Genomic DNA, 17500 nt, shown 5'->3' with positions numbered 1-17500 from the left:
TATTATTATTATTATTATTATTATTATTATTATTATTATTATTATTATTATTATTATTATTACATGTATGTAAACATGGTACAAAAACATATGTACATAAAATTAAAATACAAGTATAACAAGCATTCACCAATATTATTAACAAGGCATCACCATCCTAGCTGATGTTCAGCATCCAGACTGTCTGATGGATGAAACAGTTCTTCAGCCTAGTAGTGCAGGCCTGGAGTCTCTGGAATCTTCTCCTAGATGGCAGGAGTCTGAATAAATTGTGTGAGGGATTGGTGGATTTACCGACAATGCTGCATGCTTCGCAAGCAAGGAGGGTGTAGTCGATGTCCAGGAGAGAAGGGAGAGGGCCAGTAGTGATCTTCCCAGCTCCCCTCACCATAAAGATTGAGATATTGTGTACATGAATATTATGATTTTATTGGTTAAATATTATATGCATGCATAAATATGTTCAGAGTGATACACAAATTTAAATATTTTTTTGATAGACTTTGCATTACTTTTAGAAAAACCTGAAAACCGGTTACAATTTTAATGCCATTATTGCGAATGTTTCAACCATCTATCTATCTATCCACATATACTGTAGGTGGGAAGGTCAGGAGTGCTTAAATGTTTGGCCAGCAAGTGTATAGTATTGACTTCTGCATTGATTTTAGAAACTGTGGTTCTTTTTTCCTCTTTTTTTATTTTAAGCTGAAAGTCATTGCCATTGATGGTAATCTTCAAGTTACTCACCAGAGCAATATCCAGTTTGATGGCAACCTTCCAGAGTTCAGGTAGATACACGTTTGCACTCTGGTGATCTTTATCTACAGAAATTAGTGTGTTAAACTATTTTTGTTCTGTGTTTCTACCATACAGGACTCATGGGGGAGTTCACATCCATGAGAACAGAGTAACTGTAACCTCTCCAGTGCTCATGTGGCTCAAGGTGAGGCAGCATCGATCAGTGTGCTAAATGCACAAGATAGGTGTAATATAAAGTATTTTTTTGTTTATAATGTTATTCATTGTGCATCAGTTCATTACTCAGTTGTGATTAGAAGGTTACTGATTTAATAAAGGTTTGCAACTGCAGGCACTTGACCTGCTCCTTGAGAAGATGAAGACTGCAGGATTCGACTTCTCTCGTGTGAAAGCTATTTCAGGCAGCGGTCAGGTACGTCACACACCCTTTAACTGTGTGAACTGAAATGCATTTTGAATAAATGAAGCCAGTTTGTTTGATGTGTTCACTGCAGCAACATGGCAGTGTATACTGGAAAAAGGGAGCGAGAAAAACTCTGCAGTGTCTGGATCCGGGAAGATATTTACACAGCTTGCTGGAGGTACCAATTCTTTTGATCACTAACTCCATTGAGGAGATTAAACCTTCCTGAATTCCTTTTGAAAATGTTCAAGGGTCATCAGTCATGATTCCTGTCAGGTTTTCTTTATACTGTTACAAAACGTCGAGTGTTTAATGTTTAAAGTAGGATCTTGTGATCCAGGAAACATGTTGAACACAAGAGCAGAGGGCAGAACCTGAGCTAAAGATGAGAATTTAGTGGTAATTCAGTCACTTTACTTTAAAGAAGGATGGAGATTTTTTTCTTCATGTTTTCACATTTGAAAAGGTGTTGACAGAAAAATGCTGTTTAAGAAACTCATGCACAGTTTGTTCCTACACTTGCACCCAGCTTTCATAGGATAGACTCCTGATTCATCAGTCAGGGGTTATCGCCTCAATATTTGACTGATCTTTTAATTCCTTATATTCCATCTCACAACCTTCGTTCTTCTGAAACTGGTCTTTTAACTATTTCTTTAATTCGTTTAAAATCGATGGGTGATAGGGCTTTCTCTTCACTAGCTCCAAAACTGTGGAATTCATTACCAACCGAGATAAGGCAAGCAACATCTCTTGGCACTTTTAAATCTCAACTCAAAACTCATTTTTTTAGGGTAGCTTTTAATTTGTCTAACTGAAATTTTACATAGTGCTTTTTTTATAGTCTGTTTTGTTGCTTTAATTTTAATTTTTATATTACGTGTGTATTCTTTGTTGTTTTTATTGTGCTTTTCTGAAGCGCTTTGAGATGTTCTTTTAAAGGCACTATAGAAAATAAAGGTTATTAAAGCATTTATGGAAGATGAATAAATAAATTTAACAGCATGAATTATAAACATAGGACAATTCATCGAAGTACGTCATGAAATGCATACATGAGTGAAAGTTTCTTGTGAAGCTTGGTTCGATTTAACCTTAATTATTATTATTATAGTTGTTTGGTTTAAGTGATATTAGAGCTGAAATATGTGACTTTTTATGAATTTTTTTTGTATATTTCTTTTATAGAATAGTTTTGCTGTCCAGGACAGTCCAGTGTGGATGGACTCCAGTACAGCAGAGCAATGTAAGAGCCTTGAGCGTGCAGTAGGTGGCGCTCAACAGCTTGCTAATATCACTGGGTCACGAGCCTATGAGGTGTGGAGCTTTGACATCACTATTATATTCACAATGTTACTGACATCTGAGAATAGATTTAAAAATGATCAGCATAAAAATTCACAACTTATATATATATATATATATATAAAGAAATAAAAGTCATTAATATAATGTTCTTTTATGCTTTTTTTTAACTCTTTTAGCGCTTTACTGCAAATCAGATTGCCAAGATTTACAAGTTACAGCAGGACCGATACAATGACACTGAGGTAAGTGTGTAAACTATCAACAAATTCATAATAGCTGCATTCATGAATAGAAATAGATAAATATAATACATATAAAACTATGTCTCACTTTTAAAAATTTGATTTTGATAGAGAATCTCACTGGTCAGTAGCTTTGCTGCATCTCTTTTTCTTGGTGATTATGCTCCGGTTGACTACAGTGATGGTAAGTTAACCTAATATATATATATATATATATATATATATATATATATATATATATATATATATATATATATAAGTTTACTGGTATACTGTATAACTGTCACACTGGTGAACTGGTATACTGTATAACTGTCACACTGGTGAACTGGTATACTGTATAACTGTCACACTGGTGAACTGGTATACTGTATAACCGTTACATGTCATACATCTAACTCTTGACATTGACTGTTTATCAAATAAGTCTTCTGTAATCTAATCACAAAGGTAGTAGAAAAACATGGCACGGCATACACTTTCTCCAACATCTTTTCATCATCACCACAAGGTTTTACCATCAACAAGTACTTACATAACATATTTATTTGTTAAATAATAACACATTTAGAAATCTTTTTTATTTGGATTTTGATTATTGGGAGCATTCAGCATACAAGTCCCTGTGTTACTTTAGAAATACTTACTGTAAAACTTATTTGCAGACAGGATTATTGTCAGAGCTTCTCTTACTAAAAACTGATCAACACTGTTTTATCAACTTATATTCAAGAATTCAACATTTCTGTGGTTGACCCTATGTTGATTTCCTTATCTAAGCTATGTAGAAGACTGGAACCTTTAACCAGCTTGAAGATGTTTTTTGGGAAACTTCCTGCTCTGTTCATTTGGGATCTGGGAGTTTTAGATGGCTGTACAGCATGTGACCGGCTTCTTTTCAGTTTACACATTATTAAATAGATCAAATTGAATGAAAGCATTTTACTTTTAAAGGGATTATTGTGAGGTGTAAGTTGTGTACATGTTTGCTCTGATTCAAGGTTCAGGGATGAATATAATGGACATCTTCACTAAACAGTGGTCAGAGCCATGTTTGAAAGCCACTGCACCTCAGCTGGCAGAGAAGCTCGGTGACCCCACGCCACCCACTGCAGTTCTGGTATTACTTTTTATTTAGCATTTATTCTTTGCTGTAGTTGTAAATATGTAGAAACATGTTTTGTATTCTTACAGCTGACTCTAGCTTTTGCTGTGCTAGTAATTTAAAGGTTTATATAACTTAAATTCTACATTACATTGCAGCAAAAAAACTGTTGTTTATATAAGGCTGCTATTATTAATATTTAATATTCATGTGTCCTAGGGCTTTGTTTCTCCCTATTTTGTGAAGCGTTTTGGATTCCCAGAGGACTGTAAAGTGGTGGCTTTTACTGGTGACAATCCTGGTAAGGCTTAAACTACTATGGCAAAGCTTTCTCAGGTTAGTTTTACTCAATATAATACACCTGACCCAACCAATTCAGGCCTCCATTACTGTCTGAATATGTACTGAATTTATATTTTTAAATATAGAATGTAGAGATGCTCAGAAAAGGGGAAATACTTTTTTATATTGCCATCTCTACATGGGTTTGTAAATGTACCCAGATAAAAAATAAGCTTCAGAATATTACCACTATTATTAAAAATGTATATACGGCCAAATCTGCAGTATGTGGATGCCTGCGGGTTCAACATCCCATTACAAACCCATAATGTTGCCCCTTTTCTGTGGGTTCAGAAGGTTGTATGTTCAAATCCCAAAACAGCCAACCCCTGAGCTACCCCTGAGCCGATGAGCAAGGCCCTTAACCCTCAACTGCTCTGTTGTAAAAATGAGATGTACTGTATATAAGTCGGTCTGGATAAAGGTGTGTGGCCAATGTAAATATATAACAGCCTCTGCTGTTTTGAGAAGGCTTGCCACAATTTATATTTAGTGACGGTGGGGTTAAATACCCATTCCGCCACTCAGGGGTATATATGATCAGGGTGATGGCTGGCAAGACAGCCTGGCATTAAATTGGTGCTCCAGATCATTTCAAAGGTGTTAAATGGGGTAGATGTCACATTTTCTCATAAAAATGTCAGAGAAATCTATTTAGAATTTTATTCTAAGTATAACAAAAAGCCAAAAAGATTGTCACAGTGTTTGGAACCATGTATTTAAAACTTTGTGCAACCTTCCTTTGCTTTGTGAGATATCAGTGTAATGATAGTAGATAATATTATCTTGTGTTTTAATTCAGACCTTAAAATCCTACATTTAGTCAGGCAGTAGACAGTGCAGAATTATTATAGAGCTGTATTGTATTTGATATATTCCGTGTGCAGTGTAGTTCTTTTCAGGTTATGTTTATGTTCATTAGGCTTTCTCACACTCCTCAGTGAGGATTTATAGTCACTAGATGGCACTGAAACTGCACCATGTGACTTGTCCCTCCCTTAGCACATCCTCTTGGATGCTTTCAGTGAGCAGCGTTGCCAGTTTGGGTGGTTTCACATCCAACGGGGCTGTTTTTTAATCACATTTGGTTGGTATAAATGGCCTTAGGCTTGGAATGTAGTTTGGGTTTTCTGCTTTTTGTTGATTGTATTTTATAAAGATGGAATTTAGCAATCCCACTGTATTATCTTATAATGATAATAATAATGATGAAAAAATAACTGCCACTATTAATAATAATTAAATTAAGATATTTGAAAGATCTTTTATTTTGTATATTTATATTGCATTTAGAAATCTGTGTCGAGTGGATCAGAATGGACGCCGTATGTGAACCTCGCAAACCTGGAGAGACTGGAAAAATTAGGGATTTTGGATGTGGGATGTGAAGAGGGCATTTTCTCACTTCTGGCCACTTGCCTGAAACTCTCACCTCATTAGTCCAGATTTTAATAGGTCCCCCTCCCCTAATTTGCAGTCATAACCATAAAACGAAGCCTTATGCCAACCGTCATTCGTATCTAGTCATTATGACATCTTGCCCAGCATGCTAGAGAGCTTCACCAGTAGCTGATAGGTGTATGAGTGATACAGTAATTATGCTTTACAGTCTTTTACTATTACAAATTCTGTAGATTAATATCATACAGTGTTAATGTCAGTGAGAAATAAGTGGTCAAAGATTAATGGTGAAGAGTAATGATTATGTATATATAATGAATGCTGGAACATTTAGCTGTGTTTATATAAATTTAAAACATGAAATGCGATTGATACAGAATATGATTTAGAGCTGACATACAGAAGTGTTGGATTCTAATGTTTCACAGAAAGCATAGCGTTGGTGTTAGCAATGGAGGAGGTGAATAATGATTGCAGGGTATTACTCTTTAAGATGACTTAAGGCACAATAACTACACTTTGAATGACTACACTTTGAAATAAATGTCTAGTCAATAGTTCGAAATGAATAAACAGCAGCATTCGCGATGAAGTATTGAAATGGTCTAATGGGATCATCAATCCCATGTGCAGGAGGTCCCTGTATACCTGTCTGTCTATCTATCTATCTATCTGTCTGTTTGTCTGTCTGCCTGTCTGTCTAGATATCTAATGGCCAATGCAGGCTTGTTTCTCTCTTTTTTTTCTAAATTCTTAGAATCTACAGTAAGAACACCACTGACTACCCATGATTATATACTAACCAAATTAAACCATATCTAGGGTTTGTGCTGTACAGTAAATTGCAGTGGAGCAGACAACACAGTGTTGTACAGTACGAGTCTGTTTGGAGACATGATTGCTGTTTTCCCCTTGCTGTCATCTATTGACATCACTTTGATTGCCAGGACTATATATTAGATTGATGGCATTCACTGGGACATTATCAGTCCCTGCATAAAAATTTGGGAAAGGAGCTGAATTTTGAAAGATATGAGTAATACACCTGTGACAGATTTGAAATAACTCTGTATATATAATTGGATTTTCCCTTTTCAGGATCCCTAGCAGGTATGCGGCTACAGGAGGGAGATATAGCGGTAAGCGTCTCCCAATTTTTGAAGATGGACTTCAGCTTTATTTGTTTAGTAGAGTAAGGTAATATGAAAAATGCAAAAGTTTTAGGAATATCTTTATACTGCATGTTTCACAAATGAGGGAATATCAAAACAGATGACCAGCTGCTATCTTTTCAGTCCAAAAAACTTATAACTTACAGTATTCTTCAGTTTTTTTTTCATCTTAAAGCGTATTATTCAGTAACCCCTATGAATTATGCAGTAACTACAATGAAGCTAATAGAAAAATGGTGTAGTTAGGAGAGTAAGGAATTTTGTTCAGTTTTTATCAAGTAACGCATACACTTTGTTCCCAAATGTATTTGGACACCTGACCATCACATCCAGATATAGTTCTTCCTCAAACTGTTTCTAAAGAGTTGGCCATAATTTCCCTTCACTTCCAAAGTCTGTTCCGGCATGACAATGCCCCTGTGCACAAAGTGAGCTCCATGAGCACATGGATTGTGAAGGTTGGTGTGAAAGATCTTGATTGTTTTGCACAGAACCCTTTATTAAATCCCAATGAACACCATTGATGAACTGGAACAATGACCTCTGATTAGTGATTAGTAATCACTGCCTAAACTCACTATTGACTAGTCATGAAACTCTACCCAGCATAACACCATCTAAAATTCTGGGTGTGACCTTGGTGCATGAATGTATACCTGTATAGATTTGTTAATGCGTGGGTTATGCAGCAGCACTATGCTCCTAATAGCTCTGCGTGCATACAGTATGTGTTCAACAGGCAAGTCTCCATACTCGCCTAGCTGTAGCAGCAAGACCAAGACCAAACCTACCTACATTTCATTTCCAATAATAAAAGCTTATTAAATTCATTTTGAGAGCTGTCATGACTGAAATACTCTTGTGGATGAATGCACAGAAATTCTCAGAGCCACACTAAAAAATCTGGTTAAAAACATTTCCATTAGATTGGAGGCTATGATAGCAGAAATGAAGGTACCATCTTTGTAATAGAACATCCAACTAGCACATATAGGTATGATGGTGAGGTGTCCAAAAAAAGTTACACAGTGTATTAACATTGAATTTAGAATTAAGTATATAATTTTTTTTAATTCTTAAGTTGCTTGTTTAATTCGTACACATATACTTTAACTAAGGAATGAAACATGATAGTGGTGCAATGAAGCTGATTTTTCCAATAACAGCACATCTCTAACTGTTTTATTTCTCTTATAACAAAGCATTTTTTTTTAATTAAAGAACAGCAGTCTTATTATTTTATTCACTTATATTTATTGTTGAAGAATGTCAGCAAACTAAGTAGGATTCTGTTACTACATGCATTATAAAATCTATAAGCAGTGGTTTCATTTCCAGCCTCCCTTTTTATTCTCTGTTGAAGTTAATAGGACAAAATCACTTTATCCAATGATTCAGTTGATTCCCTAAAGAAAACAATGTACAGTATTAATGTATCTAACTCATATTTCATGCAAGTAGCTATATAGTATATTTCTTTTTAATATATTTTATAAAAAAAACATGCAGCTGGAACCACCATCAGCGATGCTGTTACAAATAGTCAACAATCAACACTTTGAGGCTAAATAGAATGAAGATTTTAACAATGCTCTGATGTAAAAAGTTTGAGATGTCTCATTCTTGTAGGACTATGAATCCATGTAATAACTTCATTTGACCTCCTTGTCCTTCCTCCATCTGCTTTTCTCACATGGATGGGATTAGCGCAAATGCTTCTTGCCTATTCATATTCTTTGCTAGTTGTGTTTTACTTTTTAGCATGTGATCAATTGAATCAATCTGACTAATGACTATAAGCTCAAAGGTTACACTTTAGTACCTGTATATGCATGGATTTTTAATAATTATTTATAACTAGCATTTGTTAACCATGAACAGGAGTTAAATTCTTTTATTCAGCTTCAGCATGCACTTTATCCAGGACAGGGGTGTGGTGTAGTGTGGTGAATGAGGTGGGAATACACAGTGGCTAAACTGGGATGTTCTATTAAGTTGTCCTTCTTTTCAACAATATTGGAACAACCTGATTTGGGTTGTATTATTAGTTGGCAGTCTCAGCATTGCATAGTGCAAACGTGATGCAAAAAAGTTTTTCTGAAGTATCTCTTTCTGTCTTACAGACTTATAAACCACAATCAGATTTCCAGACATAGCTTTTTAGTATTTCTTCTTGGAGGCATGATACATTTGTGACATTTTGTATGGGATACGCCCATTTTTATGTTATCAATGGTCATGCTTTTCATTTAGCCCAAACTAATAATCCTTTCCATTGCATGCAGGTTTACTTCTATAACTTTAACCTCTTCTTTTAAAGCAGTTGTGAGCAATGTGCCATATTTCTGATCTTTGTTAGCTACAGTAGATAAAAGAAGTCAGAGCATTATGCATATCCATTTACTGTTCTTAAAGATGTTGCCACCCAGCTGACATCCCTCTAGTGGTTTTCTGTCAGTGAAATGTATCACATTGAATGGATCAGTGATTTACATTTGCATTCAGTTATAATACTTGATCTCTGCTCTGCTAATATATGCTCGGATAAAGCAACACTGTACGAGCTCCAATCCTGGTCACAGCACATGGGGTATATCCAAAAAAAAAAAAAGCCTGCCATGATGCTCTGCTGTCTAGGCTCTCTATCTTCCCAGTCATCCATCCTATAAATCAGTGGTTTTGATATTATTCAATTAGCTAAAAGAAATGGTTTGAATCTTGCTTCAGAGGCCGCACGTCACCATGTTGCCACCATGTTCACATAAACAGTCAGAAGTGAGAATGAGTTGCTTTTTTCTGTCTCACAGGTGAGCCTGGGCACAAGTGACACTGTGTTTCTGTGGATCAAGGAACCCAGACCTATGGTGGAGGGACACATCTTCTGCAACCCTGTAGACTTCCAGTCCTATATGGCTCTGATCTGGTAAATCTGATCCAGCTTTACACTTACTCTAAATGTATCAGTGAGGTGTACAAATACCTATTTAGATGTGTATAGTATATTTTATCTTCAAGTGCTTTCTACTGAAGTCACAATAGAGATTTAAATAATTATACATCCAAATAAAATCTGATTTGATTTAAAAGCTGTCACAGTGGAAGCAAACCTACAGACCAGTGGTAGGATGTTTTACAGCCCCATTACAGTTAATACCTTTACTGAGCAGGACCATTGAACAGCTAAAAAAAAAACCCCAACAGATTTTATTATTTACATAAATGAAACTTAAACTGGATTCTAAGAAATGCTGTTTTTTAAAATGGGACTGATGTGAACCCTTTCTTTAGTACAGGTAAGCAGTCTAGCAGTCCACCAATTGCAATCTGTACTGATTCAATTCAATTCAAGTTTATTTGTATAGCGCTTTTTACGATGGACATTGTCTCAAAGCAGCTTTACAGAACATAAACATAGAACAAAAGGTTAATATAAAAAATAATATCAAGATTAATAGAATACAAAATTCAAGATTAATATTAGATATATTTAAATATGTATGTATTTATCCCTTATGAGCAAGTCCGAGGTGACTCAGACAGCATTGGCAAGGAAAAACTCCCTTAGATGGTAAAGGACGAAACCTTGAGAGGAACCAGACTCAAAGGGGAACCCATCCTCATATGGGTGACACTGGAGGGTATGATTATAAATATACAGTCTAACAAATGTTGTATAGATGTAAAAGACCACGTGGAGTTCACATCTTCTTTTTAGTATCGCAGTATCTAACTGGAGCTGGTAGATCTCTAGATGCCTCAGGATTCTCACAGAGTCGGCCTCATCTCAGTCTTCGTCGCACGGAAGACAATAGGAGCTGGTACAATTAAAGCTTATTACTTTATGACTAAAGCTTATTAACATAAGCTGAAAGGCCACTGTGTGTGTTAAATGCTGTCCTTTTGTAATGCGGGGCATTCCACAGGCGCTCAATCAAATTCAGATCCAGATTCAGATCCAGATTCAGATGAATTTGAATGCCAAGTCAACATCTTGAACTCTTTGTCATGTTCCTCAAACCATTCATTCATTCATTTTCTACCGCTTTATCCGAACTTCTCGGGTCACGGGGAGCCTGTGCCTATCTCAGGCGTCATCGGGCATCAAGGCAGGATACACCCTGGACGGAGTGCCAACCCATCGCAGGGCACACACACTCTCTCATTCACTCACGCAATCACACACTACGGACAATTTTTCCAGAGATGCCAATCAACCTACCATGCATGTCTTTGGACCGGGGGAGGAAACCCCCGAGGCACGGGGAGAACATGCAAACTCCGCACACACAAGGCGGAGGCGGGAATCGAACCCCGACCCCCTGGCGGTGTGAGGCGAACGTGCTACCCACTAAGCCACCGTGCCCCTCCTCAAACCATCCCTTAACAATTTTTGAAGTGTTGGAACACTTTTTGTAGGTATCAACCACTGCATATCAGGAACACCCTTGAAGAATTGCTGTTTTAGAGGTGGTCTGACACATCGACTTCTATATGCTGCCTACTGTAATATATCCCACCTTGATATGTGTCACAGTAACAAGATAATCATTGTTATACTTCACCTGTCAGTGGTTTTAAATGTTATGGATTATTGGTGTGTATATATAAAACACAAACACACACACACACACACACACACACACACACACACACACACACACACACACACACATGTTTATATATAGGGGTTCAAAAGTCTGAGAGGACTTGTGATTGTATTCTTGACAGCAGCTTGCATGAAATATAATCTTTTAAAGATTTTACATAAATTTCAGACATTTTTCATTTTTGCCTTATTGACAATGTGCATTCATCTGAACATGTGCTTCAAGAGAAGAGATCAGGTATGAGGAATAGATGACCTTTTGCACAAAGCAGTTAACGTGGTTAACATTATAACTTGATTACATTTAAATCAGGATCTAGAAATATATATTATCCAGAATATTATATATTACATATTCAAGATATTAAACATGCTTTTGTGTGTATGTGTGTGTGTGTGTGTGTGTGTGTGTGTGTGTGTGTGTGTGTGTGTGTGTGTGTGAGAGAGAGAGAGAGAGAGAGAGAGAGAGAGAGAGAGAGAGAGAAACAGAGTAAAAAGTAGCTTTGCCCCCCTCTTTTTTAATCTTTCTCAGTATAATGGTTATGTGTATTGAGTTACTGAATGGCTCATTTCTGAAGACTCTTGAAGCTCTGGAGGCATGTAGCAGGCATGAAACTCAAGTGCTGTGCTCTCTGTAACTATATGAATGGCTGTAGGGAATTACCAAGCTAGCTACTGATTGAGGCAGCGGTATAGGTCACGCTCATGCTGCCTGCATTGAGATTATATGTCAGAAATTGTATGCATGGAATTATTGGTACTCTGGAAAACGATTGCAATGAACAAAGATATGAAGTGATCTTCCTGCAGGCTCAGACTAGGAACAGTAGCATGGTTAGATATTTCTTGAGTTCTTTTATTGATCTGAACCTGTAGTTAGGAAAGTCAATTTTACTCTTCCACTTTCTAGCTTTCTTCCAGTTACTATGTCAGCATGGTCTCTTCACTTTTTCTCTTTGTTTTAATATCAGCTCAACCCAAATGGCCCTTGAAATTAGCCCATTTCCCTGTTTTTACTGCACGGTTCTTGGCTGTTGACAATGGCTAATAAAAGTCTATAGAAGCATACTGCTGATTAACTTGTTTTTAAAGGTATGCATTTATGCACTCGTTATATCCTACACAAAGGAGTGGAGACTGTCTAAAAATGTAGAAATTGCAAATAAAACAAGAAGCATTATTCAATTATTGACTAATTCATTCATTCATGTTTAGTGAGGGTTAAACCAGTGACCCTGGAGCTGTGAGGCAGCATCACTACCTGCTTCAGGTCTTTATTTTCACACTGTTTGTTTTGGATGGTTTTGCCATTTTGGATGGATAGAAGGCCAAAGGACATTTTCCTCAGGTTTTAGTTGACTGACTGACATTTCATCACTGAAAACATGCCAAAAGGATGAACAAAGAAGAAACAAAACAAAACACAGAATTTCTTACAGGAATTTCTTAATCAGATACCTTTATGTTTCCAATCTCAATTTGGCTGAATAACTATAAAATTTTTGTTTTTCCTTGGATAATTATTTCGCATGTTTCTAATTACTGTAATTTTCCCAATAATTCAAAAGAATTTAAAGCAAGCGGGAGGATCTAAAAACCAGGGTGATTTCTTTACAAATACAACTAATGTAGTTTTATTAAAGAAAAATGAAGTATGTAGGCACGGGAAACAGGACCAAACGTTCCTCGTGTAGCATGAATGATCACTGATTACATCAAGATTTTATACGAACAATTCAAACAATTTTTTTTCTTTATGTACAAAAGTAAAACAAAAATTATATATATATATAGGGATTTGTTTACAGAAGCTCCACAGTGTAACAGAATGACATATAATATATAGGCAAAATTGTATATACACATGTACAGGTTGAAATGTGCAATTGAAATTTACATATTCAAATATAGGCAATTTGGCATAGTACAGATGTGCAATTGTGAAATGTACAATTGAAGTAAACAGCATACACAATTTGTATGTACAGATGTGCAAGTATGAAATGTGCAATTCTTTCTTTACACAGTTCTGTAACTCCATAACGATGTCCCAGTGGTCGTCTGAACAGGTTCAGGTCTGACCAATCACCTGACATGTTTCTGCTTTTCAGTTATAAGAATGGCTCTCTGACTAGAGAACGGATCCGTAACGAGTGTGCTAGAGGATCATGGGAAGATTTCTCCAATGCCCTGAGGTCCACTCCCATGGGGAACAATGGAAACATAGGTGCCACATTATTATCTTTTCACATTATTTGTTGACTAAAAACATCATTATCAGCGCATACTAGGAGTAATTTGATAAACATGCTTGCTTTGCACATCCTTCATTGATTTAATTAAGAGAACTCGGGGCTGGACATGGTCATGCCCTACAGAGAGATGCCACAGTCCCACAGGAGCCATGCTGTGAATGGATGGTGATAAATGTATTAGGTCCAATCAGCTACAATCTCATGCTGTGCTTTTTTGTCTGGTCATTTTTTAGGAATTTATTTTGATGCAGTGGAGATCACACCTCCAGCGCTTGGGATTCACAGATTTGATCAACATGATAAAGAAGTAGGTATCATCATATTTATGGTTGCAATACATAAACAAATAAGCTAACGGTTAAAGTTTCTGTAAACTGAATTTGATAATTAGCCGTAATCAGCCGTGTATTTTTTCCCCTCCCGATTTGTGTCATCAGTTCAAATTTGTGAGGTTTGATGAAAAAGGTTTTTTTTCAGTGCTATCACACTGTTCTTGAGCAGAAGTGAAACAGTCCAGTTTGAATTTGTGCTAGTTTTCTACATTGTTTCTGTTTGTGTGCGTAACAGTGAGTGCATTTTTGTGTAGAAGTGCAGGATAGCTGCAATAAACCTGAGATAATCAAGATCTACTGCTAGAAAAGTCAAATAATAAGGAAGACAAGCTGTTTTCTGTCTAATGAACACGTTTTTATATTATTTTTGACTTTAATTTCTCATATTTATGACCTATACACAGACACATTAAAAGCCAAAATGTCTTCCCATTTGTATAATAAGATCTCATGCTATTATAAATGGAAAATGCTGACGACAAAATGGATCTGATCTTGCTGAGCTTCACCACGGCTAATAAGCTGCTGTTCGCTGTGTGATAGCCGGCTGTTAAATGAGAGGAGAGTAAAGCTCATTTTAGTCTAATTTATTAAACTGGATTCAAAATGTGCACTGCTGCGGCACATTTAAATGCCCTGCTCTTTGTAGTGTTCTAAAGTAGATAGAAAGGTGAGAGAAGCAGTAGATACAAGTCATACTGTACGATCAGGACTAGGTACAAAACGTACCACAGCACCGTGTAACGTTCACGACATAAAATATAAAACCCAAAGTGCTGTCGAAATGCCATTCGGCATTATTCTAACATGCTTTTCTAGTACTAGCACTCCACAAGTTGCCAGAGTGCTGGCTCTGTCGATCAGTATGTGATCTCACAAACACTCAGTTCTGATCAGACAGAAAATAATTTGCTTTCGAAGCCATTGTAAAATCCTTTCAAACTATATACACACATTACAATAATTGGATTCTTTATTAGTGCATAAGGTTTAAATCAATAAAACCATAACACATAGTCGTGCAATAGATATGTCTTGAGAATACAAATTATTTTTGTCTGTTACTTAGCAACCACATTGCATGGTGGAAGCGTTGTTGATCCATCCATCTATTTTCCGTATGGTTGCTCAACACAAGGTTGCAGGGAACCTGGAGCCTTTCCCAGGGGACTCGTGGAACAAGGAAGGGGACACCCTGGATGGCGTGCCAACCCATGGCAGTGCACACACTCTCACACCCATTCACACACTACAGACAGTTTAGAAATACAATTTAGCCTAAGATATGTATTTGGAACGTAGGTGGAAACTGGCATACCCGGAGGAAACCCCTGAAGCATGCGTAGAACATACAAACTCTGTGCACACAGGACGGAGGCAGGAATTTAACCCCCAACCCTAGAAGTGCAATGCAGTAGGCTACTTGAGGACATGAATTTAGTTTTTTGAAAGGAAAATAAATTCTTGCGCATGATAAAATCACTGGAATGCATGCCCTGAGTGGCTTATTACTTTATCTAATGATAGATCTTTATCATAAATTTTTTAACATTTGAAATCATGTTGCCAGGGTCTTTACCATTTTGCTTCTCATAATGTATTCATTCTTGATTTATTATGGCTTTAAACAACCAGTGACATGTAACTTTAGTGAGCTGCTTTTCCTGGTCTTCTTAAAAGACCTCCATTAGCAATAATGTTCGTCTTTACTCTCTCTTTACCAATAGTTATGGCCATGTTGCCCTTGTACTCTCGGTGAACTGCTGAGATTATCTCTCTGAAGGTTAGAAGTTACCCTTTCTGCACTGATCTGAGACCATCATTCTCTACTCTGAGTGTAAACCCACCGGTTTCCAGACACGTCTAAAAACCGTCCTGGGATCTGTGTGAAACTGTCGCTTTCCTAGAAAGAAGGATTCGAAGAGTCGTTTGTGGTGTGAGCTGAGGTCACTGCTGCTGTCGAGCTTTTCTGTGGGAATGCTGGAACGGTGAAAGAGTGCTTTGTGGAAGAAAGAATCAGCCCTGTATCCATCCTAAAAGCCTGCCTTTGTCTTGTGCTTCTGCACAGGTAGCTGCCTTCACCCTAGAGGTGGAAATTCGAGCCCTGGTTGAAGGACAGTTCCTGGCAAAGAGAGTGCATGCCCAGAAGTTGGGTTACAGGATTAGTAAGTGTTCTCAATCTCATGTTCAACATCACATTTCTTTTCTGTCGTCTCTCCAAAAATGTCTCTTACTTATCTTTTTCTTTTCACTTCACTCACTTTATTTAGTATTGTGTGTCTATTTTCCTCTTTATAATTGCACGTTTGAAAGTTTTGAGGTTTGATTCGATGTTTTCTCCGAGTAATTCAGGGGAATTCATCAGCTTAAAGTTATGTTAGTACACTGAATGAAATGACCTTCATCTCCTTTTTTTTATTGGCCAATAGTAGTTTTTTTTTTTTTTTTTTTTTTAGAATTCACACAATGTCCTGCTTTTACCTTTTTGTGCCATTATTTTGTTCATTTTTCCCCCTATTATGTTGCAGCAGAAATCACAGCGAGGGTTATTACTTTACAAGTAGGGAAGCTTGCAGGCAGACAGCCGGCGAAACACACACTTTAATTAAAGTGTGATCAGGTGCTGAGAGACGAGAGTTTTCTCCCAGCCGGAGAGAGACTGCCCTGAGTGCTGCCTAACCTGCTCGCAGTTTGTCCCTGCTGCTGCCTGAGCTGTTTAAAATGCAATAACACCTTCTCTGCCTCACATCTTCTCCAAAACGTACAGCCGGTCAGCAGCTACTTGTCAGCAACTTGGGAAAATCTTTCTGAAATTAGCAACATTGGCAAGATTTCCAGAAGTTAACTTGACTGAGAAATGTTTCTTTTTGCTTATGTAACTTTGATTGACACAGACAAGGCAGACATGCATACAATCATGGCCTTTCAAAGCTATTAGATGCCATCATCCGCATGTTATTTCAGCATTGCGTATTATTCCGTTTACCTTTTTTTTTTCTCGATCTGTTTTGAACGACGTATCGAGCCTAAGTTGCAATCTTAATTTCAACCCCTGTGTCCAATAGGTTCCATCTAGTGAAGAGAAAATTTCCTTTTTCTTTTTTTTCGACTATTGTGTCAGTAAAGTGCTCACACTGTCTTTAGGATATTTTTAATTTGGCAGTGCCACAGTCATCTACATTATGGGTAAGAGAGCATAATCGGTCCTGCCTTCTGTCCTCTGTCTGTCTGAAGAACTACTGTATGGTGAATCGAGATTCCCTGTTATGTTGCATGAACAGACGTTTCACATGGCTCCCTCAGTTGGTAGCTGTTTAATTATGGTGTGTATTTATGGCAAGAATTATCTATTAGCAATTTTCAGCCACTTATTGTATTTGGGAGAAAGTGAGGCAAATGGAAATAATGATAATGATGCTCTAGCTGATTTGCTATAAGTTGTGACAGAACTTTTATAGACGAAAGTTGACTAGATTGGTGGAAGACATAAGGCAAAACCTACAGTAATAGTTAATTGGTGTGTGTGAGTGTGTGAGTGTGTGTGTGTGTGAGTGTGTGTACAGAATGAGAGA

General features: G+C 37.0%; 1 protein-coding gene across 2 annotated transcripts in view; it reads left to right on the top strand.

Annotated features, from left to right (window-relative positions):
- Window positions 1-17500, top strand: part of xylb (xylulokinase homolog (H. influenzae)) — a 50587-nt gene that overhangs the window by 1915 nt on the left and 31172 nt on the right. For both annotated transcript variants that reach the window (XM_027149357.2, XM_047811486.1), the window contains exons 2-15: window positions 709-791; window positions 877-946; window positions 1094-1174; window positions 1257-1343; window positions 2354-2482; window positions 2650-2715; window positions 2827-2899; window positions 3717-3835; window positions 4040-4121; window positions 6662-6702; window positions 9543-9658; window positions 13453-13568; window positions 13830-13903; window positions 15997-16093. In XM_027149357.2, coding sequence (XP_027005158.1) covers window positions 709-791; window positions 877-946; window positions 1094-1174; window positions 1257-1343; window positions 2354-2482; window positions 2650-2715; window positions 2827-2899; window positions 3717-3835; window positions 4040-4121; window positions 6662-6702; window positions 9543-9658; window positions 13453-13568; window positions 13830-13903; window positions 15997-16093 — 1234 coding nt within the window. The remainder of the gene's footprint in view (window positions 1-708; window positions 792-876; window positions 947-1093; window positions 1175-1256; window positions 1344-2353; window positions 2483-2649; window positions 2716-2826; window positions 2900-3716; window positions 3836-4039; window positions 4122-6661; window positions 6703-9542; window positions 9659-13452; window positions 13569-13829; window positions 13904-15996; window positions 16094-17500) is intronic.

This window comes from Tachysurus fulvidraco, chromosome 3 (assembly GCF_022655615.1).
Source record: "Tachysurus fulvidraco isolate hzauxx_2018 chromosome 3, HZAU_PFXX_2.0, whole genome shotgun sequence".
In the NCBI taxonomy this organism is placed as follows: Eukaryota; Metazoa; Chordata; class Actinopteri; order Siluriformes; family Bagridae; genus Tachysurus; species Tachysurus fulvidraco.
The sequence above is the reverse complement of the archived record's forward strand: the minus strand, read 5'-3'. Positions and strand labels throughout refer to the sequence as shown.